This window comes from Camarhynchus parvulus, chromosome 3, assembly GCF_901933205.1.
Source record: "Camarhynchus parvulus chromosome 3, STF_HiC, whole genome shotgun sequence".
NCBI lineage: Eukaryota > Metazoa > Chordata > Aves > Passeriformes > Thraupidae > Camarhynchus > Camarhynchus parvulus.
This window is the reverse complement of record NC_044573.1, coordinates 1,040,448-1,067,647: the sequence shown is the minus strand read 5'-3', so window position 1 is coordinate 1,067,647 and position 27,200 is coordinate 1,040,448. Positions and strand designations below refer to the sequence as shown.

At 46.2% G+C, this 27,200-nt stretch overlaps 1 protein-coding gene across 3 annotated transcripts in view; it reads left to right on the top strand.

Annotated features, from left to right (window-relative positions):
• The window catches only part of PLCB1 (phospholipase C beta 1), a 323,139-nt gene that overhangs the window by 227,191 nt on the left and 68,748 nt on the right, over positions 1-27,200 (top strand). For all 3 annotated transcript variants that reach the window (XM_030946647.1, XM_030946646.1, XM_030946648.1), the window contains exons 11-21: positions 1,111-1,268; positions 4,447-4,529; positions 10,156-10,240; positions 10,701-10,878; positions 16,936-17,006; positions 17,534-17,630; positions 22,298-22,382; positions 23,459-23,583; positions 23,855-24,009; positions 25,074-25,238; positions 25,837-25,936. In XM_030946647.1, coding sequence (XP_030802507.1) covers positions 1,111-1,268; positions 4,447-4,529; positions 10,156-10,240; positions 10,701-10,878; positions 16,936-17,006; positions 17,534-17,630; positions 22,298-22,382; positions 23,459-23,583; positions 23,855-24,009; positions 25,074-25,238; positions 25,837-25,936 — 1,302 coding nt within the window. The remainder of the gene's footprint in view (positions 1-1,110; positions 1,269-4,446; positions 4,530-10,155; positions 10,241-10,700; positions 10,879-16,935; positions 17,007-17,533; positions 17,631-22,297; positions 22,383-23,458; positions 23,584-23,854; positions 24,010-25,073; positions 25,239-25,836; positions 25,937-27,200) is intronic.

Below are 27,200 nucleotides of genomic sequence, written 5' to 3'. Positions count from 1 at the left end.
CAAGTCTGCTAGAAAGGAGGAAACTGCATCCATGTTCTTCACATCTAAAAGAGGCACAAAGCCTTTCTTCCATTACTGTTACCTCTCTGCTGCAAGAGATTTGTATCTCAATGACTGGAATCAAACCTGTTGCAGCAGATGAAGACAATCTGGCTGGATATCCTTCCCTGAATCCAGCTGGACTTCTTTGCTGGCTTGGGTTGGAATTTTTTTGCGGGGGTTCTTTTTTAATACCTAGCAAGTTTGAAAAAAATGAGGTTTTCCTTCTTAATTTTTAGATTTATATTATCTCATTATTGGAAAAGGACAGTTTAATTGAATTTCTCCCTGCATAAACGGTATCACATCAGGGAAATTTAACTGACCAGCTCATTGCAGTGGTTAGCATATTAAATATTGATTTGAGACCTAATGGTGGTGCCATTAGTGACTGCAGGGGGTTTGTTTCATCTCGTACTAAACTGCATTGCATGGTGTGAGAAAATGTGGCCTCGGTCTCCTGAGTCTGAATTTCACATTGCTGGTCAAGGGATAACAAAATCTCATGGAATTAAGTAGTTGTTGTTATTATTATTGTTGTTGTTGTTATTACAATTATTATTTGATTTCATGTATTTGATGCTGCCCATCAGAAGCTTTGGAGCTGGCTTCAGCTGGGTTATTTCTCTGTTAGCCTGAGGGCAGGATCCAGAGAGCATGACCATGACTGTGCCAAAGGGATGGATCCATGACCCTGGCTGTGCCAAAGGGATGGATCTAGACCATGGTATTGACTGTGCCAAAGGGATGGATCCCGACCATGACTGTGCCAAAGGGATGGATCCCAGACTATGACCCTGGCTGTGCCAAAGGGATGGATCCCAGACCATGACCCTGGCTGTGCCAAAGGGATGGATCCATGACCCTGGCTGTGCCAAAGGGATGGATCCATGACCCTGGCTGTGCCAAAGGGATTTCGTTGCGTTCTCACGCTGTTCGCGTTCTTTGGAGCGATGAACGCGTTACCCCTCCCAGCCGAGGGCCCAAGCTGCTGTAACTCTGTCGTTGTCAGATCAGTTTTATCCATTCCTGGGGCCCATCATGACCTGCCTTTCCCTGTGCTCTGTGCAGCTGGGCAGCTGGCTGGCAACTCCTCGGTGGAGATGTACCGGCAGGTGCTGCTGTCGGGCTGCCGCTGCGTGGAGCTGGACTGCTGGAAGGGCCGCACGGCCGAGGAGGAGCCCGTCATCACCCACGGCTTCACCATGACCACCGAGATCTCCTTCAAGGTACACCCCTGGGCACCTGCCTCGGCTGGGCAGGGCTCTGCTGCTGCACAGCCATCACTGCCAGGGGCAGAAATGGGAGGGCAAAAAGCTGCTGCAGGAGGGAGGGACACAGCAGCACAGAATGGCTGGGAGAGAAGAGTTGCAGCGTTTGGACCTTGCGTGGGGAGAGGCTCCTGGTGGTCAGGGCAGTGTGAGGAAAAGGGATTATTTTCCAGTGCCATCTGGGGCTGGGCTCCACGCCCAGGTCCATGCTCCTGTGCATGTCCCTGCAGCACACCTCACAGGGACAGAAGCCACAGCCAGGGCTGAAGGACCAGGCACAGCCACCACAGCTGGCTCTGCACAGACACAAATGGGGGTGTGAAGGCACTGGGAGGAACAACTGGCTGGGTTACAGCTCCAGGGGACAGAGCTGGACAGGATTTGGACAGCAGTAACCAGCACATCAGTTTCTCCTCCCTGCCTGGTCAGTGACAGTGGGAGGCAAAAGTCCTGAACTGGGACAGGAGGTAGCAGCCAGATCTCAACAATTTGCAAGCCTTTAAATTCCTGTGGGCAGAGAAGAGGCTGCTCATGGCCAGATGGGCAGGCTCCATGCACAGGACCCAGACACTTGGCATTATATTTAAAAAGAATTAATAAGTGTGTGTGCAATGTTTTCCCTGATGCTTGGGACCAGACCCAAAGCACTGGAGGGTGAAAAAGAAAAATCAGCATCTTTGGAGACTGTGAAGGGATATTTGTGCCATTCAAACCCCAAACATGTCATCTTTATTATTGAATTTCATCTTCCATTTCCTTTCCTACAGTATAAGGTAGAGACCATACCCTTAGAATAACCTTAAATTGTTATCTTCTTGTTCTTCTTAAAGATGTTTTTGATCTGAGGTGTTAGAGGAGCATAGTGGAGGTGTTTGCCTGTAGTATTAGGATTGGTAGTCAGCACAGGAAATCATTTTTGGAGTGTGAAGAAATATTTCTTCTTCATCTGAGACACTAACTCACCATGGAAATACATGTCTAGCACACATTTATTGTGTGCAAGAATATGTGGGAAAATGTTTATTACTGACTGTGGTTGTGTTCTGGGGATTACATGTGGCTACAGCTTTGAGACTTTCTCCCACACTTGAAACCTGTTGTTGGGTGGGGTTTTTTGTCTTCTAGTGCCTTTCTTTAGGGAAAAAGCAAACAGGTCTGCTGCAGATAGAGCACTAATTTTCACTTGTACCACAACAATCCTCTTTATTTTTCCAGTTTGCTTTCTCTACTTCTTCCCTGATTGAGTTAATCACAAAAACATGCAAAACAACCTTCTTGCACGTTTGTTATTAGCTACCCAGTTATGTTTATGGGAAGCCAATTATGTTTATAGGCATGGGGTTTGATTGCTGGAAGTCTTTTAATTGAGGGAGATGGCTCTCGACTGCTTTGGTCATGAGCAGGAATTTAAAACAAAGTTAATCTGATTTTTAAAAGGATCATTAGCAGGAACAAGGATTATCCCTGGATATTTAGATGTTCAACCCTTGGCATTGTGCTGGCAGGAGAGATATTGGGAGGTATTTTAAACCTCCTCAGGAGTATTTCATAGGTCATTCCAGGGCAGGCATTTTTTAATCCACCCAGAAAAATGTGGAAAAACATCTCGGTTTCTTTTCAACACTCAAACACTCAGTGCTTTGAGTGTGTGCTGCTGGGCTGGGGAGGAGCAAAATGGCAGGGAAATAATGTGTCAGGAGTGTGAGAATCACTTCATGCCTTGAATGCTCAATCTTGTGTCAGCTCCTGCTTCTGCCGTGACCAGGGCACAGGGGTTCTGCTCAGTCTGTGGCTCTCACAGCCTCAGGACTCTGCTGGCTTCTCTGTGTGTGTACCCGTGTTTAACCCTGCAGAGCTGATGCAGGTGAGGCATTCTGCAGCTGGAGCCAAGTATGGGGCCTGCCAGCTTCTGTCCCTCTGACCATTATGTTTATAGGCATGGGGTTTGATTGCTGCAAGTCTGTTAATTGAGGGAGATGGCTCTCAACTGCTTTGGTCATGAGCAGGAATTTAAAACAAAGTTAATCTGAACTTTAACCCATGCAGCATTTGCCTTCGTTAACCAGTGTCTGAGCTCTTCATCCTCACATCTCATCAGCTCAATCCTAATTTCACTCTCCAGGTTATTTTATTTCCCCACTCATGCAGGGTTCCATCCCTTCTTGCAGCAGGAAGGCAGTTGTAAACAAGTGGGCCGGAAGAATGTACCAGAAGCTCAGCTCTTCTTTTAGGAAGTGGATTTCTTGCTGTTATGCTTCCCAGTTGAGCCTCTAAAAGTGCAGAAAATGAACAAGGGGAATCCCCAGAGAAAGCTTGTTTAACATAAATGCATCTTTTAGGTTTTAGTCATCCTTATGATTTGGTGTGGCAGAGCCTTATGGGCTCTTAGAAACTCCAGGGTTTGCCAGCATAGGATAAGTCTTCAGTGTTTTCTGTGTTCTTCTAGAAGAGAGATTTGTTCCAAGAGGGAAGCATTTCATAATTTGTAACTATGAGTGCATTTATTGTGCCCCTCACTAAAATCATCGTTGTCAAATGACTTTTCCACTGGATTTTGGGTTTCTATTTTCTGTAGGGTTGACAGGAAACTTGATGGACTTTTAGTTTTTTGAGTTCTGTGATAATTACCACAGAACCAACTGTTCTCATTGAGTAAAGATTTCTTTTTTCCTTTCTTTTGCCTTAAAGGGATTTCTGTCATCAAAATAAAAAAAGAAAGGGGAAACTAAAATGTGAGTCAGAGTAACTAAGGATTTTATGGATACATGCCTGTGCTGATGATGTTTGGAGGATCAGCCTTTGTCAGAGCACATGAAAGCTGTAGCTGCAGGCATGGAACAGTTCCCCACCAAAACTGAGCTTTACATTTAAACTATTGATTTTGGCAGACATAAGTCATTTGTTGAGAAATGTAGTGTTTGAGACTCATCAGGCATTTTGGAGATTCGATTATAGTTCGGGTTGAAAAATTTGGTTGTGGCAAGAGCACATCCAGAGCTTTCTGGGGGATTTAGGATGGAAGGTCTGATCTCAGGGAATGATCACAGAGCTTGTTGGGTCCTTTCTGTCTTCAAAGGCTACAACTCTGCTTCTTTAGAGAGTTAAGTTTGTAACTGTGTTCATTTTGATTCTTTAGGAAGTAATAGAAGCTATTGCTGAATGTGCATTTAAGACATCACCCTTTCCAATCCTCCTTTCCTTTGAAAACCATGTGGATTCGTAAGTAATTACCACCTTTTTCTTGGCTCATGTTTCACTTTCTATGAGGTCTAGGCGTGGAATTGTGTGTGCACCTGTGACCCAAACAACAGCTCTTATCCAAAAGTGACATTGGGCCTGGTCTTGAAAACCTCCCTGAATGAGAACCTGTTCTTTGGGAGGGGAAGTTGGATTGTGAGAGGAGGGATGTTGTTAACTGTTCACTCTCAGAGTGTCCTGCTGGAATGCAGCAATACTCCAGAGAAAACCAGGCAGTATTTCCCCCTGCTTGTGACCCTACTCTGTGCTGCAAACACATTCAGCATTTGGTCTGTCTCTTGTGTTAGAGGCAGTGGCCAGAACCATGGACTTGTAGGACTGCAAAATAGCTGGTGGGGATGGCCAGGAACTGTTAATTTCTGCCAAAAAATAACAGTTTGCATAAGTTTATTTCATTTTCTTTTTTTTTTTTTTTTACTTATAAGAAAAGGACAATTTTATATAAATAAATGAGAACACTACTAGTTGTGTCACAGTGATCTATTTTATAATTTTGATTTTTTTTAACATTAGCCTTGGTTTTGAATGCAGAGACCACATGGTTCAAAGTGGGGTGACGGTGACACATAACTTGTGCCTTAACTTGAATTGCCTTTTCCCCTTTTGTGTTTTTTTGCTGTGAAAACATTTCCAACACTTCTGGGGGCAGTTTGGACTTTGAAACTAATTTTTGGGTTTGCTTTTGGTTTTTTGGGTTTTTTCAATGTAAAATAAAAATATTCTTGGGGGCAGCTTTGAATGTTTTAACACAAACCAGAAATGAGGTTGGCACTTTTGTTTCTGAAAGAGGAGAAGGTGAGGGGTAACTGCTTTTCCATTTTTTAGGGGGAACATTCTTGTCATAAGGGGAGGAGCTGGTAGAAGAAGCTGTGTAAGAATGTTTTTAAAGAACAGATGTGACAATACTGATCAAAAATTATGCAGGTAGAAAAATTTAAAATCAGAGGGCTGAGCTCCACTACCTGAATACCCCAGGGTACAAATTTACCTCTTGGGGGCAAATATGAGTTTGCTCTGCGCACACTTCGAGGGCACATGGTTGTGATTCAAACAGTCTTTTAAATCCTGCTCAGTTATTGCTGTCTGCCTCTGGAAGCACACAGAGGCTGTGTTTAATTGCCTTTTCTAAAGGCCCCTCATTTCTTTTTGGTGTACTTTGTGTCCCTTTGGGTTGCACTCACCTGCTCCTGTAGGTTTGAACTCACGGCGCTTCCAAAAATCTGCGTTTTCCAAATGCAGCCTCTGGCCTTTAGCAAAGGTGTCAGCCATCATTTTTGAAAATATTCTATTTTGTACTCATTCTGCTGGGTTTATTATAATATACATACACCCTGTTCACATGAGGCAGAGGAAAAACAGCAGCTAAATTATTTTAACCACAAGGGTTACATTTTTCTTCCTTTAAAGTCATCACAACTTAAATCTTCAACTGTTCCAGGGTGATCTGTTCTATTTTAGGAAGGTGAAGAACTAAAAAGATTTATGAAATAAACTCCTGTCAGATGTAAGTTATGTACACAAGTGGCTTTACAATCCTAAGATGAGGCAGTGTCAGAATGAAAGGCAGGGTGGCACTGCAGGAAGGGGACAGGGTTCCTGCTGCATTCCTGTTATTTACAGCTTTTCCCATGGAAGGCATTGGAGCTTTCTCTCCAGAAACCCCCAGCCATGGAATAAGGAATTACCCTGGTGTGTGCTCTCTGATATCCTTTCCCAGGCATTGCTGAGACACAGGTTTTTAGCAAAGCAAGTTTACAAAGCCATGACCAAATGTTTTCTCTTTCTGAGGCTTTCCCGCTAGTGGTTCTTTTCTGCTATGGCAAATGATGAGATTCAGAGTGTGTGTTTCCTGATTTTGCTTTGCCTGAGAATAATTTCTAGTTATTTTACCAGCTTCTACAATTACCCCTTAATTCCTTCACTAGTTGCTGGAGAAATCTGCAATTAGTCATGTCACTCACAGAAAGGTTCACCTAATTTCATGGAATGCTCCTTTTGTCTTTTCATTTCCTTGGAATGTTGTTTTTCTCCTAGATCTTAAGGCTGGGCTTTGCCCTAAATCTTAGCAAAAAGTGCCAGTAGTTTTTTAGAATTGCTGTCAAGCAAATCCTGTTTCATCAATTCCTACTTCTAGGGGACCAAATATTTTTTCTGCTTTTCAAGTTGAGAGAATTGTTTGCAAAATTCTACTCCCCTAGACATTTTGGCATTGGCTTAAACAAAAATATGGTTTTAGCCTGTGTTCATGGCTTGTAAACAGACTGCAATTATCAGAGGTAAATAAGTTTCCCATCATCACGCAGATATGACATTGTTAATCAGCACTGGACTTAAAACACTATTCTTCTTTCTTCTGGTTTATGTTCATGGCAATATTTTTGACACTTTCTGTCCACCTAGGGGAAAAATCACTTTTTAGCACATGGTGTAAATCATCTCATTTGCTTTCCTTTGATGTGCCTCCTAGAAGGGCTCCTCTCCAAATATCTTCACAGCACATTAAGCATTTTATTTCCTTTACTATAACTCCACTATTAGTGTATTTTTTCTTGCCTGTTTGTATGCAATGAAAAGTTAAGAAAAAGAGGCAAGCTTGTAACTGTTAGATGACATAAAATATGATGTATGTCATCATTTATAGTGAAGTCAAAACATGCCCACTGAAAAAAAAGACCACTAAACCAAGCTGTGGTTCTGGGAAAAAGCAGAGGAGTGCCCTGAAAATGCTGAAAAGACCTCAAGGAGACCTTGGTGTCTGAAATGGGGCTTGCAAGGCGATAAGCAATCTGCAAATCTGAAAGCAGACACTCTATAATTAGAAATGCACTGATGACAGAGCAAAAAGGTTAAGTGATCCTTGAGCAGTATCCATATAAGATTGCTTCCAAGATTAAATTTAATTACAGTTATTCATACTGCTGGTTTCTGGCTGGAATTGTTGCTTCAAATATTAACAGGATTTTTATCACTTTTTCGTCCCACACTTTGAATTATTTTAGACTCTTCTGGGAAGCATCTGTGCCTTTGTCTTATGCAGAGGAAGTATCTCTGCAGAAGTGATAAAAATGTAATGTTGGGAGCAGCAGTTGTGCCAAGGAGCCTCTGGTTGACCTTCATGATAGGCGTGACACAAACGCAGTAAAACAAAGTGCAGGCAGTACAACAATGGTAATGAAAACATTTCTTAATGTTCTTTGTATTTCTGTATCTCCAGGTATCATGCTCCTAGGTTATGTGCTCTTGGCCTGGCACATTCTGGGGACACTTACAACAAGTCTGTGTGCTGCCTGTCTGTGTCTGCCCAGTGAAAATCATGAAGCAGATAAAGTCAGCTCTTTTCAGACAATCAGTTTTCACTGCAATGCATGAATGCTGAGTCTCCATTAACAGGAGATGTGGACCAAGAAATACCTGGGGTTTGACTTCATAACAAAATTGGGGGAACATACTGATTTAGAAAGTTTGGTGTTTCTGTTGCTCTGGTTCATAATTTTCAAAGAATGGGAAATAAAAAGAAACCAGTATTCCAACTTCTTAAAACAGGGCTATGTAATGTGCTGTTCCTAAAGACCTGTCTCAGCAGTACCTGCACAGATATGGATGTTAGGGAGAGAGGGAACACAAAGATCTACCCCACAGTTAAATGCTGGTACTCCTAAATTTTTTCTATCCCCTCTTAGGAGCTTTTAAAAATATTTGCACACATAGTCCAGTTCACAAAGACAAGTAATTTTGAAATGTCAAGATTTTCCTTGTTTGGCCTTGTTTGCTGCCTCAAGGGGTTTTTGTGGTATTAAAACCTATTGGTTTTTCACATAATTTCCCCACTTTCTGCCTCTGGGATGCAGTGACATTGGAATTTATACGCTGAACCAACATCATGCTGCATTACATTTTTCTCTTTTGCAAAAATGAAAGTTCTCACTGTGCTCTCTTTGAGGTAAACATGTAATTAAACACAGAAGATCAGAAGAATTTGTTCTAGCTGTGGTGGTGGTTGGGAATTTATTACATTTAACTCTTGCTTTTTATTTTTTTCAATTCCTGTGGAGAGTTCTTTTTGGAGTTGTGCCCATGTAAGGATGATGATGATGTCACATCTAATGACTCCAGTTTCAGTAAATGGCCTCTTTTGATTCAAGGAGTTGTCCTTTGAACTTCCTGGCTTCTGAGAGTATGGATCTGTTCAGAACACATGCTGGTGGAGCAGGCTGAAATAAAGCTCACTAATGACCCTGGATTTAGGGCACAAGCACACTGCAGGAGTGGTGCCTTCATTTGGTTGGAAATACCCTCACAATGTCCCAGCCTGATCTGCTCTTCCACCACCTTCTCCCGTGTGGGTTCTTTGTTCTGCTGCCTTGCTTGTCTTCAGCTTGGTTTCCCATCCCCAGCTCAAAGTGCCTTTTAGCTTCTTCTTGTGCAGAATTGGCTGCATGCAGAACACAGCATTTGTGAAATGCTGTTGGGATTTAAACTGTGTGCAGCTCTTGCTTTGGGGAATAATTTAAAGCCTCCTGGCAGTATTTTTTGTCAGTGACTGAGCTAATGACTGCTTCACCCCCTCTCTGCTTCCAGGGGCAGCCAGGATGCTGATCCCAGGGAAATTACATTTTCTGATTGAGATGTCATTTGGCCACCCAGCCTTTTTCTCAGCTCTGGTGTGGTGACGCTGACCCTGGAGCTGGTAACCACTGACCAGCTGGGCACAGCCGGGGCTGAACTGGTTTACAAGAGAAAAATGAGCAATTTTTTTTCTTTTTTCCTCTACACCCAGCTCTATTTTGTCATGAAGAGTAGCTCCATGGTAACATACCAGCTTGCAGCATCCCTGTCTCTTCCATGACATGCAGATCCTAATTAGCAGGAGCTGAGGAAGTTATATTAAGCCATGTAAACCTGTCCTTTAATCGAGGCTTCCCAGCAGAGTGTCAAAAAAGGAAACTTTGAAAGATGCCTCAGCTCAGATGCTATGCATTTTAAACAGGCACATGTAACAAAAATCCTCAGCTTTCTAAAATTAGAGAGCGACTGTGGTACTGAGCTGCATTTTGAGATGATTGGAGTAATGTTTCTGAGCTGCAAAACCTACCTTCAGTCCTAGAACTTCCATCAGTGGCATGCAGGAGTTACTTCATCTTTTGGTTGCACTTTGGGAGAATTGGTTACAGGTAGAGTTTGCTGAGGTTCAGGTTACTTACAGAGGATCTTGTGAGAACTGCTGCAGTGCAAGAAAAATGCCAGGCATGTGTATAAAGTAACATGAGGGGGAAAATACTTCAATTTTGAATACAAGTGTTGCCTTAAAAGAAAGGGGCAAATTTGCCTTGAAAGAGGCAAATTCATGCTATGGTTGTTTCACTGTTATTCCATTGGCTTATGCCTTTACTTTGTGTATGTTCCCTTTGATAAACTCCATCAGAGGAATTGAAATAACTGCATGATATATGTAGGTCTCACTGAAAAATTCACAGCTGTTGGATCAGGAAATTATATCCAGTTTAGGGCTATTAGGTGCTCCATTACTGCTGCTGTCACTCTGGAGTGTTAGGAGGACTCCTTTCTTTCTTTCTTTTGTTCCCTTCAGCCCTAAACAACAGGCAAAAATGGCAGAGTACTGCAGATTAATATTTGGAGATGCCCTGCTGATGGATCCCTTGGAAAAGTACCCGGTAAGGTGCCTTGGTGTTATCACAGCACAAATGGCTGGGATGTTTCCTGGGGTGTCTCAGTCCTGCCTCACTCCTCACAGGAAGCCTCTCAGTCTAAAGGGGGGAACTGTGAGCTGTTGGTGACTTAAGCATCATTTGTGATGGAGAGATTGCCCTGACAGAGTGAATTGTGATCTTTTAAATGCAATTGATCCTCATAGCTGCCATTTTAAAACCTAGACTCTCATATCTGAGCTAATACTTATTTTGGTTATTACTGCAGACACTTCATAAAGCATTTTTCTTCTGAAGTGCCCTCAGTAGCCCTGTTTCACTGAATGTTGACATTGCCTCTTGTGCAAAATCCATTTCATTTTAACGGGGCTTACAGAAGTGTCCTGTACCACGTGCTCCCTGAGAAACTGCCCCGAGCCTGTTTGTTCTGCTGCTCTAACAAATCTCTCCTCTTTCTTCCTGGAAGCTGGAGGCTGGGGTTCCTCTCCCAAGCCCCATGGATCTAATGTACAAAATCCTGGTGAAGAATAAGAAGAAGTCTCACAAGTCAGCAGATGGGAGTGCGAAGAAGAAGCTGTCGGAGCAAGCTTCCAACACTTGCAGTGACACATCCAGCATGTTTGAGCCTTCCTCTCCTGGAGCAGGTAGGACTTGGCTCTACTGATGCTCTTCTCCCTCAAGCACAAATGCAATGACATGCATTTGCAGTGCTGCAGCAAGGGAAAGCTGCAGCAGTGGGGGTTGCTGAGCAGGAAACAGCCCTGAAGTGTCACTGATCCTGGAATCTGTTCTGTGACTGTTCTCATGGAATGGCCCAGGCTCTGTGATGTGTGCTGAGTGAGGTGTCACTGATCCTGGAATCTGTTCTGTGAGGGTTCTCATGGAATGGCCCAGGCTCTGTGATGTGTGCTGAGTGAGGTGTCACTGATCCTGGAATCTGTTCTGTGACTGTTCTCATGGATTGACCCAGGCTCTCTGATGTGTGCTAACATTTCTCTGCACTGCTTATTAAGGACAGGCAGCTGCCAGCTCCTCCACCCTTGGCTGCCTTTCCTGTGTGCCCGAGCCCAATAGCAAATAGAAATGTTTTCCTTTCCTTGTTGCCTCTGGGCTGTGCCTGCCATTCTTTGGTGCCTTTCAGACAGAACCCGTTCCCCAGGGGAGCTGCAGAGTGTCTGCAGTGCCACAGGGTTTAGGATGAAGGGATGAGATCCCTTTCCTCAGGCAGGGAAGGCTCAACCTGCTATTGTCCTGCATGTCATGGACTTCTGTTTAAAGTGCTGTAAGACATTCTTTTGTTCCAGAGGTGGAAACAGGCAGAAATAATGAAGTCTCTATATCCTGATTCCCACCCCAGTGTGTGTTCCCTGCACTGGAATTTCTTCTCTTATTGATACTGAAATTTTGTGTTCTTACAAGCACAGGTATTTATGCCCCAGCAGTAGAAAACTTACAGACTAAATTGAAAGCTCTGCTGAAATATCAGTTCATTGGCATTTGCCATTTAAAAACTTTTCCCCATTGTTTTGTAGTTTTTTCTGAACTCTGATTAACTGAGCTGAAAATTTTCCTGCTGGCAGTTTGCCCCAAGCTGAATTAACGAGAAAGAAATCCTGCTTCATTTGTGGATAACATTGTTTATCCTATTAGCAGCAAAAAAGAATTTTCAACTGTTGTTTTTAAGAAACTATAAAAAGGGCATGCTTTGGAGTGTGCTTTGGATTTCAAAGCAAGATTCATCCCTGTGTCAGGGATGACTTAATACTATTTTCTTGATTTGCTTTAGACAAATCCCAAGCAGGAGAAAAATAGGTGTGTGTTCCGTCTGCCTCCTCTGCAGCATTTGAAATCAGCCCTGTGTTCCCAACTCTCCCTTTCTGCGAGCAGCCCAGGGTGAGGACAGTGGCAGGGAACACAGCCTTGGCTTTCTGAGGGCCTGGGCTGCACTGAGGCCACAGCTCTGCCCTTCAGGAGCCTCCCCAGGAGCTGGCTGGGAAAAGCCCCGGGCTGTGAATAAAGATGATGATGATGATGCCAGGCAGAAGGGTCAATCCCATAACAGGGTGTGTAATTTCACAAATTAACTGTGACTAGTATGCCTGCATTACCTCTGGAACAGCTTCTGATTATGAAGATGAGCACCTACAAATTAGAAAAGGCTGAAACTGAGACTGCAGAATTGCTGTGGTCACTTGGTTCATCCGTGACTGCCAACACACATTGCTTGTAGTCCTTGTGTCAGCCTCTGCCTCTCCTGTAGCACTTGTGCCTCTCTCTGAGAATGCAGTTAGTCAATATTTCTCCTCTCTCTGTCATTCAGTGCTTGATCCTAGCTAGAGCATCCTCAGTGAGTTTCTGTGGGGGATCCAGGCTGCCAAACAGCAGTGAGTTTATCTGAATGGCACCTGTGGGAAGTGCAGTATCATTACAGCAATTTTAGCTGAGGACAGACAAATCTGACAGAACTTAAGAACACTCTAGGGATGAGTGATGAGGAACACCCAGAATGTCATTTTTCTAGAGTGCTTTGAATTTTTAAGTACTCAGAGCTCCAGAGACTACAGCTATGAGGATGCAGCATTTCTGTAAGTCAGGTGTCAGTTTTTCTGTCTGTGGGCAGTTAAAAAAAAATGATTCCCCAGTTTATAAGAACATTGTGGTAGTGAAGAGTTTCCACACAGAGAGCCCAAGAGTGACCATGCCACCCTTCTTCTGACATCTCCATATTGGCAGTGTGGCATCCTGGAGCTCTGCAAGCCTTGTGCTCCTCTGCACCCAACACCAGTTTCTTTCTGGAGCGATGCAATTAACCAGAAGCCTGATTGTTAACATTTCTCAACATCAGGTGTTGCAGTACTCCAGCCTTGACATTCAGCAGCTTGGACATATTATTCAAAATACTCTGTTGGGTCGGATAGCTCCTGTCAGAATTGCTGCTCATCTCCAGGAGAAAGTTGTGCTGATTTGGCCTTCTGGAGATTCTAAATGAGATTTTTCACAGCAGTGCAAAACAAAGTGGAAATTCACACTGGAGTTGATATCAAGATTCACTGTGTCTTACACTGCTTGAGGTCAGATTTAAACTCAAGTAAATCCACATTTTTGATGTGTTGTAAGACCATATCAAAGTGTAGTGCTGGTGAAATAGTAGCAATCATTAAAGAATTCTGAGCTTTGCAGGATGCCCATAAAACTGATGTAGGAAGTGACTTCAGTACGTGTCAGTGGGAAAAAAACTTTTTCTAAAAGTAGAGCAAAGCTGACAAAGCAGAAGAATTTCTGAGATAACCCTTGTGAGATAGATTGCAGTTCTGGTAAACAAGCCTCTTAGACCTGGCTGCTCCTGCACAATGAACAGAGGTAAGCAAACAAGATTTCCAAAGGAGTTCTGTCACAGCGCAGAAGGAGCAGTGGCAGCTCTGCAGGATGTGCATTTCACCAAAAGCAGGCCCATGCTGAAAGGAGCTAAAGCTTCCTGAGGGAGCAGGATTTAAATACTGTTAAGTAAGCAGGTTATTTGTTTCTCATGATGGGATGATGGTTTTGTCAGAGCAGTGGGTGCTGCAAGGAAGGAGTCGTGGGAGACAGGGACAGAGGGCAGAATTGGCCCCATGGTTCCATGATGCCTGAATGGAAAACTGGATACAAGGTTTTGGGCTCAGTGTATGGAACTGCTGCTGATGCCAGCTGAGACCCTGGCCCGTTGTTACAAAGCAAAGTGGTTTATCAAACTGAGTAAAGGTTATTTTTCCCTTTTTAAAAATCAGCCAGTGCTGAGGTACAGTGGAAAAACCCAAAAGGTGATTGCCCCCCGGGATGCTGGTGGCTGCCTAAATGTTGCAGAGTTAACAAGCTGCACCAGCAAGAGCCATATTCATAATTCACCCTGGCCACTGTTTGAAAGGCTCTGAGAAAGCAGATTACCAGATTCCTCTGAATTTCAAGCACTGTCTACCCTTTGGTTTCATTAGGCTGTCAGTCTCTGTCAGGATGATGAGAGTGGATAATGTTTAGCACAGTGCTTCCTCAACCCAAGGATTTGGCTTGTCATTCCCAGCTCTCCTGCTCATCCTGCAGTCAGTATTGCTGTGTTGAGCCCCTGTACCCTTCAGCTGGGGTTTGGCTCCTTTGCCCACAGTTGTTTCTGCCAAGCAGCACTTTTCCATCTCCTCCACACAGCCCCTCTCAGCAGGGGCAGCTCCCTGAAACAATCCTCCAAGGTGCCCTTGGGGTTTCCTGTGCCCTTCTGCCTGTGAGGCTTGGCAGTACCTGTGTTTTAAGCTGTATCCTCTAATTTCTTGATATTCTTCTGGCTGCCTCTGTCCGTGGGCAGCCTTTTGTTTGGCTTCCTTGGAGAAGGACTCTATTTTCACTGCATTTGTGTGCCAGGGAGCATTAAGGAGGTCCTGTGCTGACCTGGCTTTGCAGTCCCCTCTAAATGCAGCCAGCAATGATGGTACTACAGCTAATTGTCCCTTGGACAGCCTCAGGGTCTTTTTTGTCCCTGCCCTGCAGCAGGGAGAGAGGGCTGGCTGTGAGCACAGGGCTGTGCTGCTGGGGCAGGGCAGTGCAGGTGTCCCACACCCCTGAAACTCTCCTTTTGAGTCCATGCAGGCACTCCTGTGTCTTACTTGTCTTGGTTTTGCTGTCTGATGCAGGACTTGAAAATGAGATTGGATCTCCTTGGGAGTGTTTGTGTTCAATGTTTTTAAACAGCCCAACCATGCACAGTACTTTCCTCCCTGGGCACTTCCAGCAGGAACAGGCTATCATGTACCTCTGCTCTCAGAGGTGCAAGCTGGCCAAACCTACCCACCTCCCCCTTCTGGGGTTCTTTTGCCAGCCTGGTTAAATCAATGGAGAGCTCCCTATGCAGAGATTGTCAGGGCAAATCCTGGGAGAGCTTGCCTGGCTCTCTGCGTTGTGCTGAGGCTCCCTGAGCCGTCCCCTGAGCCTGTTGAGCAATCATGTTATTTTCCTCAATGAAACGTTCAGGAAGAAGTGTGCTGATGAATAAAAGCCCGACATTTCAACATCTGCCCCTGGAAGGAAGTGCAGGCTGGGCAGTCATCCTTGGGTTGTGCAAGGCACACTTGTGTGTGCTCCCTGTGCTCAGGAGGGGCCCCTGGGAGCAAAGAGGGGTCTCTTTATTGACTCAGGGCATTTGGGATTCAGCCCCACACTGACAGGAGGAGCTGACACTGAATTGCCACTCTCTGGAGAATTTGGGAGTGCTGCACAGTAGTTAGATTTCTGTGCTGGAAGGTTTGTGGAGTGAAGTCTTCAGGGAGAGCTGTCTCTCTTACAGGTGTGGGTAGGTGACTGCAGGACAAGTAAATCTTCCTTTCCAGAGCCTTAAGATGCACAGGTAAACTTCATGACAGCCAGGCCCACAGGAGGAGTTCCTAAATGCAAAGATAACCTTGATATTCCTTAATGATTTAATTTCTGATGCAACCAATCAAAACACTTTGAAGGCGAGGAGAGGCCTTTGTTAATGAGCATTAAAGAATTCTCACCTTGCCCGTGGAAGTTTGGGGGGTGCCCTGGAATTGGGATGGGGCAATGGATGTGCTGTGTTTGGTGCCATTTGAGCTCTCAGGGACAGGATGATTCTTGGGCACTGCTGCCATTGCTGGGTTTGCAGTGCCCCCAGCTGGCACAGCTCAGCTCCAGAGCCCTGCCAGGCACCCACGGGCTGTGATGAGCCTTGGGCACTGCTGCCATTGCTGGGTTTGCAGTGCCCCCAGCTGGCACAGCTCAGCTCCAGAGCCCTGCCAGGCACCCACGGGCCTTGGCCATTGCGGAGCACCCCGGGCTGTGGTGAGCCTTGGGCACTGCTGCCATTGCTGGGTTTGCAGTGCCCCCAGCTGGCACACTCAGCTCCGAGCTGGCACAGCTCAGCTCCAGAGCCCTGCCAGGCACCCACGGGCTGTGATGAGCCTTGGGCACTGCTGCCATTGCTGGGTTTGCAGTGCCCCCAGCTGGCACAGCTCAGCTCCAGAGCCTTGCCAGGCACCCACGGGCTGTGATGAGCCTTGGGCACTGCTGCCATTGCTGGGTTTGCAGTGCCCCAGCTGGCTAGCTGGCACTGCGCCCCACGCTGTGTTTTTTTTTTTTTTTTTTTTTGAGTTTACAATGCTGCTGTGCCAGACCCCGGCCCCAGCCCCGTGCTGCTGCCCTCGGGGCCAGGGCTCTGCTGGCATGCCCCAGCACAGGTGGTTCTGCTGAGCAGCCCTTGGTAGCACAGCACAGCAGAACCCATGGATTCTCATGGGGGTTTCTCCACCCTGTGCAGGCTGCAGCTCCCCAGAGGGGCTGGGGCACTCCTGGAGTCCTGCATGCCCCCTGCAGGTTGGACTCACACCCCCAAGCCCTGGGGCTGTGTCCCAAAGTCAGGAATGTCAGAGCAGTGTGAAACCCTCCCCACACACAGAGCGCTCTGCACTCCCCTCCCAGGGCTGCTTGCCAAGCAATGAGCATCAGGCAGCTGCAGAGTTCTGGCTGCTTGGGCAATAGGAACTGAACTCCTGCTGAGGATGGATGAGTCCCTCGGGAGCAGGGCTGGGTTTGGTGCTGCTGGGACGTGCACAGCACAGGCTGCTCCAGGCAGGGCTGCCTGCACATCCTCCCTGGGTTTGTCCCTGCTCATTGTCACTGCTGCCTCAGCCAGGCTTCATCTTGTGCTTGGGACTTTGCAGGAGAAGCGGACATGGAGAGCGACGACGATGATGACTACGATGACGACTGTAAGAAGTCGTCGATGGATGAAGTAAGGGCGGGGATGAGGCTGGGGATTGGGTTGGTGATTGTTAGCAGGACTGGAGCTGCCATCCAGTGGAGGAAGGCAGGCAGAGCAGCAGCTTCCCCAGCTTGGTTGTTGCTCGGTTTGGAAACACACCTCTGCTTTTTCTATACTTTTGTTTTCTCAAGATGACGAACAAACAGCACCCCGGCAGACCTGTTTGAGGCAGCTGCCTTTTAGCATTGTTGGATGAAAAATCTGCCCTCAAAACCTGAGAGGTTCATTATTTATGCAGGAGCACTAATGCATGTGCCCAGCACTGGGCTGGAGGCAACGCTGTCCCTTCCCTGGGAGCCACGTGAAAAGAATGAATGGTCAACATGTCCATCCTCCAGCCCACTTTGCTCTTTCCCATGTGGCATTCCCTACATGAAGCATTGTCTTCTCTAGCCAGGGGCAGTGAAAGACACCACAGTTGATAGAAAACTGGGCTTTGGCATTTGTGGCCTCTGGTGGACAGACCCAACTGCAGCATTTTCCCTTCTCTTCCCTAGGGTACTGCTGGAAGTGAAGCTATGGCCACTGAAGAGATGTCTAACCTGGTAAACTACATTCAGCCTGTGAAGTTCGAGTCATTTGAAGTATCAAAAAGTAAGTAAGAAACATCTTAAAATTACCTGGCAAGTGTTTGGCAGGGTTCTGCAGAAATGCTGCTTGGCTTCCTCTCAATTAGATACAGGAACACAGACAGAAAATGTTCCCTTGGTATCCAGCCAAATAAATCCATTTGTGTTTTGAAACCTCTTTTAGTCTAAATATCCAACTTCATCAACAGTAAACATGCTGACATTTCAAGAGCAGTTTTGAAAGTTATGTGCTTGCATTGTCTTTGTTGTCCATGACTGAAGCAGTTTGAGAAAGGTGGTCATAAATATTCCTGCTTCCTTTTGTCTCTAGTACTTCTATGGAAGATCCAGGGCAGGCAGAGTCTGCCCTTCCCCATATGCAAATTCCCTTTCCTGCCTCTGAGTGTTGTGAAGGAAGGGCCAGCATTTCACCCCCTGCTGGAATGCACCCAGTGGCATCCTCAGTAAACACTGCAGCATCTCTGCCTTCCCTGATGCACACCCCTGCTGTCTGCCTGCCCTTTCTCACTTTGTTTTGACAGGTTTAATGTGCTTTTGGAGCTTTTTGGTTAAAGAAGTGCCCAGCACTTTAATTTATTCGGGATTTGTGGTGTCCTTGGCAGAGGACAGGTAATTGTTGCCTAAGTCCCCGTCTCTGTACAGGATGTGGCATTTGCTGTGATGAATAACAAACATGTGGGAAGTTCCCAGTGTTCACTGGTGTGTGGGTATTCCTGCAGATGCCACACAGGAGCAGTCATGCCCCAGGCAGGGAGCTGTGCTTGTTCCCTGCACCAGTGGCCCTCGGGGTGTTGGTAATCTCCTCCAGCTCTAATGAGAGTTACAAGAGCACAGTGGGAAGGAGATGTGCCTTCTGGAAAGGAAGCCATGTGAATCCTAGCACTACAAGTTGATGCAGCTGTTAGGGAATTGTCTCATGTAGGGGTTTTTTTTGGTTTTTTTTTCCTGTTTCCATGCCTTTGTCTTTCTGAGTTTTGCTTCTTGTAAAGATCTGCTGCTGTCCAGATTTTTCTCCTAAGTCCTGATGTGACCTTTGATCAATAATAGAGTTTCAGTGAACTCAGATTGTTAAGGAATTAAATTTTTGGTGTTTGTGTCAAAAAATCATTGTGTGATAAATGTGGGCCTAGGTGGAAAATGTTGCTGGCTGGCTAAAGAACAACTTGGGTGTTCTGGTCTTAGTCCTGGCCTGGACTCACTGCTGGGTCTTCTTTAAATGAGCTGAATAAAGAAGGGATTAAATGAGGATTGCTTTTCAGTTTGCTGTCTATCCAGCTGTTTCCCAAAAATTTTACTTTTCTTCACTTGACCTCACTTTCTTAAGTGTAGAGATCCATACTTGTCTTTTATACAGTTTTATAGTTTCAATGGTACAGCACTTTGCTAATTTATTATGTTTTATTCAGAGTTTGTTTGGATTTGTGATCCAGACCTCTGTGGTGACAGCAGTAGCTCACTGCTTCTGTCATTCCCACATTTAAAAGTGCATTTTCTGGTCTTGGATCCAAGCTGGTAACAGCAATATTGAACAGCAGGGGATCTGTACCAGTGCCCTGGTTGCCCTCACTAGAAAGGTTCCCTCTTCTCTAGCAGCCAGGAGCTGTAAGTGTATTTTCCCACGTTTTTCAGACAGTTTTCAATGAGTTATTTGTTCCCTCTGCAGTAATTTGCTCCTGATAAGATAGCACAGTGTAATGTATCACGAGAGAGAAATGTCTCTCCTGCAGTTTTCTCTTCAAAGGGCAGGTCCCTTAATCCTCTCCAGATACTACAAGGAAATAATTGTTCTGATTTTAATTACGGGTCTGATTAAGCTCTGGACAGTTGGTAACCAAATCCTTTAACAGCTACCAGCTCTGGTTTCCTACAAATGCTCTACTTAAAGACAAGGCTGGGAAATAAGAGTTTCTTGCTACCAGAAATTCTAGCACCTGCATTCTGAACAGGACAAACCCAGTCCACGTGTGTTGCTGTGCTATGCCATCAGTAGGGGTGGCTGGAATAACAATAATCTCAGTGCCTTTATGAGAAGCTGAGATGGAGGTGAGCCAGCTGGAGAAGGAAAGGATGTTGTGTGCTAGAAAGGAAGAGGGAGTGGTAGGAGAGCAGCCTGTAGGGAATAATGGGAATTTTTCACCATTTGGAGACAACAGCTGTGAATAATAGCAGTAGCATGATGGTTGCTGATTAGAAATAGGGACCACCATAAAGGGTGAGTCCCAGCTCTCCTGGAGGCAGAGAGTTACTTTTGGAAACCCATGTTCATCCTCTGGCTCTCCAGCATAGGCTGAGAATGGTTTCTAGCTCCCAGGCTGGCAGCACATTTTCCTCTCACAGTGGCCCACACAGTTTCCTTGGATGCAGTGCTTCCTTTCTGGCTCCCTAGGAGGACAGTGCCCACCTGTTTCTGTCCTGCTCCTCTGAGCTTTGGCTCTGGGGAGCTGGCCAGCCCTGCTGCTGCCTGTCCCTGGGTGGCTGCAGCACTCTTACAGCCATTTCTAAACCTTCTCTCTGCCTTTCTGGCTGCTTGCAGTAAGGGGCTGAGGCTGGAGAGGTCTTGCTCCACCACAGGCACTGTCCCCTCATTTTTAAACAGATCAGAGCTGAGTTAATGGATTTAACTCCAGTGGCCCTTCCAGGCAAGCACAGGGCTGGCTGGGATGGAGTGGGAAGTGTTAGTTCACAGAAAGCCTTTCCTCTGCCCACAAGGGAAGGTTCTGAAGCTAGCAGGGTCTTGATTTAGGCTCTGCTGCATGCTGGTGCCTGGGTGCATTGAGAGGCTGTGCCCACATCAGGCTAAGGTGAGTGACAAGCAATGCACAAAGTAATGTTTGTTCTACCAGCTCAGGTGTGGAGGAGGAGCTGCTCACCACCGGCAGATCAGAAAGTTTGACCAAATGAAAGGGATCTTAAGAGCCTGAAATCAGTTGGGGATTATGTCTGAATCCCTGCTGGGGCAAGGAGTGCGCCTTCAGGGATGGTAGTGTAGCGGTGTTTGGTGGCTTGGGCAGCTCTGGCCTTGCCCCTGATGCACCAAGAGCCACTGCACTGCTCTGCTCCCTTTAACCTGGCATGGACATCAGTTCTCACAGCTCCAGGTGGCTCCAGCCTCACATCAGCCTGCAGGGACAGGGCAGAGGTCCAGCAGTGCCCACAGCGAGTGCTGCAGCCCCTGTGTGTCACAGGTGGCATCTCTGGGCTCACCCTCTGCGGTGCACCCACAGGGTGCTTTGCCCCCCTGCTGCCTGCAGCTGCTCCAGCCTCAGCCCTGCCCTCCTCTGGGGCACTGGGTGTGTGCAGAGCAGGGGCTCTGCAGATGGAACCCTGGGTGTGTGCAGAGCAGGGGCTCTGCAGATGGAACCCTGGATGTGTGCAGAGCAGGGGCTCTGCAGATGGAACCATGGGTGTGTGCAGAGCAAGGGCTCTGCAGATGGAACCATGGGTGTGTGCAGAGCAGGGGCTCTGCAGATGGAACCCTGGATGTGTGCAGAGCAGGGGCTCTGCAGATGGAACCATGGGTGTGTGCAGAGCAGGGGCTCTGCAGATGGAACCCTGGGTGTGTGCAGAGCAGGGGCTCTGCAGATGGAACCCTGGATGTGTGCAGAGCAGGGGCTCTGCAGATGGAACCATGGGTGTGTGCAGAGCAAGGGCTCTGCAGATGGAACCATGGGTGTGTGCAGAGCAGGGGCTCTGCAGATGGAACCATGGGTGTGTGCAGAGCAGGGGCTCTGCAGATGGAACCCTGGGTGTGTGCAGAGCAGGGGCTCTGCAGATGGAACCCTGGGTGTGTGCAGAGCAAGGGCTCTGCAGATGGAACCCTGGGTGTGTGCAGAGCAGGGGCTCTGCAGATGGAACCCAGGTGTGTGTGCAGAGCAGGGGCTCTGCAGATGGAACCCTGGGTGTGTGCAGAGCAAGGGCTCTGCAGATGGAACCCCGGGTGTGTGCAGAGCAGGGGCTCTGCAGATGGAACCATGGGTGTGTGCAGAGCAAGGGCTCTGCAGATGGAACCATGGGTGTGTGCAGAGCAAGGGCTCTGCAGATGGAACCCTGGGTGTGTGCAGAGCAAGGGCTCTGCAGATGGAACCATGGGTGTGTGCAGAGCAAGGGGCTCTGCAGATGGAACCATGGGTGTGTGCAGAGCAGGGGCTCTGCAGATGGAACCCCGGGTGTGTGCAGAGCAAGGGCTCTGCAGATGGAACCATGGGTGTGTGCAGAGCAAGGGCTCTGCAGATGGAACCCTGGGTGTGTGCAGAGCAAGGGCTCTGCAGATGGAACCATGGGTGTGTGCAGAGCAAGGGCTCTGCAGATGGAACCATGGGTGTGTGCAGAGCAAGGGCTCTGCAGATGGAACCCCAGGTGTGTGCAGAGCAGGGGCTCTGCAGATGGAACCCTGGGTGTGTGCAGAGCAAGGGCTCTGCAGATGGAACCATGGGTGTGTGCAGAGCAGGGGCTCTGCAGATGGAACCCTGGGTGTGTGCAGAGCAAGGGCTCTGCAGATGGAACCCTGGGTGTGTGCAGAGCAAGGGCCCTGCTGGCAGCACAGCTTGTGTCAGTTCCTTGGGATCAGGGTGAAAAGAGCTGAAAATGGGGTGAAGGGACTGGCACTAAACCACACCAATTTGTGCTCTAACCTGTTTTATCCCTGGTTTTCTCTCCCCTCTCAACCTGCAGAACGCAACAAAAGCTTTGAAATGTCTTCCTTTGTGGAAACCAAAGGGCTTGAGCAGCTTACAAAGTCTCCTGTGGAATTTGTGGAGTATCCTTGACTTTCACAAAGTGCCTTCCTAAGTCCTTCTATATCTGAGATCTGCTACAGAGCTTTATTGGAATTCACAGACAGGAGCTGGGGAAATAGGGAACCCAAATGAAATTTGTAGATTAGATTTTATTCTTTGTAAAGATTTCTAAATGAATTAATTGGCCTGAGTTCTGATGAGCTAATTTAAAAACTGGCATGAGTCCTCGTGCTGTGGGCTAGGACTAGAGGGAATAGGCACAAATGACATATTGAAGACCTAATTCTGATTGTTAAATTTATCATCCTATATGGAGTGGTGAGTTATGGTGAGCAAATTGTCAAAATTGCTTCTTTGCAAAGCCACATCAGAACACTCACTTTGCCATCATGCCTCTACTGATTTATTGGCACACAATTTCTCAATGCTTTTTTTTATTTTTGTAGCTTTTCTTAGCTAAAGAAAAGCTAAGGAACATTCTGGTTAAACCCTCTGATGTTTCTCAGTATCTCTCCTCATGGCTGCAGTTAAGAATGAATGAAGTTAAAGAGATAAACAGATAAAGCAGTGCCTCAAAGGGGATGGATGGAGAGCTCCTTCCAAGGATTGCCTGCAGCACATTCTCATCTCAGAGATTTGGAGACTCAGCCAGAAGATCTGTCATTTCTGTCCATGTAGAGGCCAGTTCTAATCTCATTGCAGAAAACCACTTTTTAACTGGACACCTCTCCCTGCCCCAGAGCAAGATTCACTGTTTACAAGCAGCTGGCCTCTGGTAATGTAATCCCAGGGAAATCCCAAAGTGGGAACTGTAAAGATAAATGGAATTTTATTAATATGGTCTTCCTAATGCATGTGCCTGTGCTCTTTCCTTGCTTGTTCTGGGCACTCCATGCAGGAACAGCAGCACCTTTAACTGCCCCATATTTATCACATCTCCTACAAAACTGTGGGCACCTGGAAGCATGATGCTTGCAGAAATCCAGTGAGGAACCAGTAAAGAATCATCTGTGTTTAATTTAACCCTGCAGCTGCCCTTCTCACCTGCCAGGTGATTCTTGCCACGTGTTGTGCACCTTAACCACTCCCTGCTCAGGTACAACAAGATGCAGCTGAGCAGGATTTACCCCAAGGGAACACGAGTGGACTCTTCCAACTACATGCCCCAAGTCTTCTGGAATGCTGGCTGCCAGATGGTGGCCCTCAACTTCCAAACTGTGGGTAAGTCAAGTCCTGCTGTTCTCTGCCTTTGGGGAGCTGCATGTGTCCGCTTCTCCCATGCACTTGCTGATTCGTAGGTAGGAAAGGTTGTATTTGTCAAAAATTATCTAGGATTAAAGTATACTATAAAGCTGCTAATTAAAGTGTTTAACCCAGGGTTGTACTGTCTCTGTTACAGTCAGTATGAAATTACAGTAATTTAAAAAAAAATCACTGCTTTTTGAAATTATCTGTCTAAAAAATAACTCTTTCCAATATTCTTCACATCCAGATTTGTCTATGCAAATAAACATGGGAATGTATGAGTACAATGGCAAAAGTGGCTACAGGTTAAAGCCAGAATTCATGAGAAGGCCAGACAAGCACTTTGATCCATTTACTGAGGGAATAGTGGATGGAATAGTGGCCAACACTCTGTCTGTCAAGGTATGGATGCAGCTGGTGCAAGTGCTCTCATGGCAGTGCCAGAGCATGGATATATTTCTATTTCTGTGGTGCAGGGGCCTTGAAAATGACTATACTAAGCCAAGAAAATAAAATTAATTTAATTTCGTGGAGAAACATTTAATTTTTAAACTCTGCCTCACATTTTGCATTGTAGGAGAAATCAATAGATTTTTATTGTGTGTATTCTTTGCCATAGAAGTAATTCCAGAATCACAGAACTGGGAAGTGTATGGATTTAGGAGCAGTTTGGCTGTGTTTTTTAGAAACAAAGGGCTGGATTTAAAACATGCTGTTGTGAAGTGGGAGGTTGGACTGGAATAGCTAGAACACTACATGCTCAGCATAAATAAATTTTTCTGCTTTTCTGAAAGTTCTCCAGCACAACTGTGGAACCATAAATGTCAGCTGCAATTCATTGCCAACTTGGTTTTCCTTGTTCCTTTTTGAGGACCTGTAATGAAGTTCAGGGACTGCCAGGAGTGTGCAGATGGAGAATTACCTGCATAAGTGTTCAGGGGAATAGATTGCACTGGCTGTGACAGGGAACAAATTCACTTGGTGAATTCACTTTTATATCTCCAGCTACAAAACCATAAACTTCCTGAGCCTTTATTAGAACACAAACTTTTAAGATTGTTTTCTCCCTCACAGCTAAAAGCATATATATAATATCTCTGCCATTTAAGCCTCTGTTTTTTCAAGCATTGTTTGACCCTGTTGTTGAGAGTAGATAGAACCTAAGAGTTCTCAGGAACTGGCCATACAGATTGAGGAGGAGATGCAAATGAGTGTTCCTGCTGAGGGAAGGGCAGCAGCCTGGCCACATTATTGCTCATAGGGGAATTCAGGACCACAGGGTCACAGGAAACCAGGCCTCACAAGCTGTCTTTCTGTGTCTGCAGTTAAATGTTGGGGTTTTTTTCTGTTTTGGTTCTACTTTTAATGCCCACTACTGATCATTAATGAGAGTTATGCATCTGCATTGCAGCCACTCATTTCCTAATCCACCACAGCCATCTGTGACAATGCTTCTTTGGCTTTAGATCATTTCAGGCCAGTTCCTTTCTGATAAAAAAGTGGGTACCTATGTGGAGGTGGACATGTTTGGCCTGCCTGTGGATACCAGGAGGAAAGCTCTGAAGACCAAGACCTCTCAAGGCAATGCAGTGAATCCAGTGTGGGAAGAGGAAGCCATAGTGTTCAAGAAGGTTGGTGTAATAACCCTTGCTTCCCAAAAAGAGCTGTGGGCAGAGGACACTGGGCAGCATGCAGTGGGGATGTTTTATAGCACTTTGCAGTATGCCTGCAGCCAGTATTTGAACAGAACCTCTGGGCTCTGCTCACTGAGCACCTTGGTTGAGCACATCCCCAGTCCAGGTGCTTGTAAAGCAGTTTCTTTTGGGTTTCTCTCAGCAAGTGTAGCTCCCAAGGGTGTTCAGACACTTGGTACTTGCAGCAGTGCTCTTTTCCCTCAATAGTTTGGCCTTCTGAATGGCTTTCCTTTGGCAGCGTGCCAGAGCTTGTTTGGAAACATCACTGGCATTTTTCTTCTGTAATGAACTTCTAATTAGTGTACTTCATTTCTGGACTTAGTTAAGGATCATGCCTGACTGCCCCTGTGCTCAGAGACTACTATTTTTAGAAGCTGAAAATAAATCAGAGAAGCTTTTTGCATTGGGGTTTTTTTTGTTTGGTTTTTTTTCCTTCCAGTGACTAGATAAATTTTAGCATGCGTTCTGTGCAGCCTGGGAAGGAGCTGCATCATTCAGAGGTGAAATTTGACAATGCAGTCATATTGCCTTGCAGGTGGTTCTGCCTTCCCTGGCCTGTTTAAGGCTGGCAGTGTATGAGGAAGGAGGGAAGTTCATTGGCCATCGGATCCTGCCAGTCTCAGCAATCCGACCAGGTAAAAGCTTTCCCCCATCCAGACAGGCACTGTGTGCTGAAAAGAGACAGCCAGGCACAATCTCAGGTGGTCCAGGTCAGCAACCACTCAGCAGCTCATAGCAAATGAGGACTTGAAAAGCAAAAATGCCATATTTCAGCAGAAGTGGAAATTTTGGACCATCCAGGAAAAGCAATGGAATTAAAGCACTGGAGGCATAGTTGGCACTTCCTTTTCTCCAGTACACCAATTTCATGCTCACAGTTTATGCTGAAAAGGGCAATTGCAACAGGTTTATGCTGAAAAGGGCAACTGCACACTTTTAAGAGGAGAGAGAGCAGCAACAGCCAATTTTGATGTCATCTTTATGAGAATGGACATGGCTGGAAATGAAAGCCAAACCTGCTCGTCTCAATGTAATTTCTGCACACATGAAGGGCTGACCTGTATGCCAGCTGTTATATCTCTGTAATACCTTTAAATCAATCCAAAATTACTTTCATCCTCATTGCTGAAAATTAAAAGAAAAATATCATTATTGGCCTCTTCTATATTGCATTATTTTTGCTCTAATTAGTGGTCACTTCAATGAAAATTACCTTGTGTGACAACTCCGGCTGCATTTTGCAGGCCAGGGGCTTGTTAGAGATCCTGTTTCAGAAAGAGGCAGTGGCACTGGCAGTCTGAGCAAGGGAAGTGCTCACATTCAGTGCCAGATTCTCCAGCCAGGGGAGGAAGCTGAATTAGGGCAAGCATGTGGGCCGTGAGCGTGCTCCCAGCTTTGCTCCCTGCTAAAGGAAGAGCATCTCTATCTGCCCTGTGCCTTATCCAACACAAAACTCACATCTCCCCACATCTGACCAAATTGCTCCTGAGGAATAATCTCCTTTTTCATGAGCAAACTTAGTTTGTCAGTCCAGCTGACACCCTTGTTATGCCAGCTGCATTTTCTGCTGGCTGAATGGATGGAGCTGCTGAGTGCCAGAGGAAGGTAGGTGGGTGACTGGAGAGGAGAAGGGGGATGGGAAGGGTTTCCCTCTTCTGGCAAGTGAAATCTTAGCAGAGCTGTTCCCCCAGGCCCATTCTCTGTGCTTCTGCCTCCAGCAATGCTCAGTTTACAGCACGTGGTGGAGAGCAGCCTGTTGGGCTCAGTTTGTGTCCTGCTGAAAACTTGGAGGAGGCTGAGAGAACTGAGAACCCTTTGTAATATTTCATTTCTCCCTCTTCTGAGATGCTACTGAAATTATATCCTGCTGTCACATAAATGCACAGCCCTGTCACTATT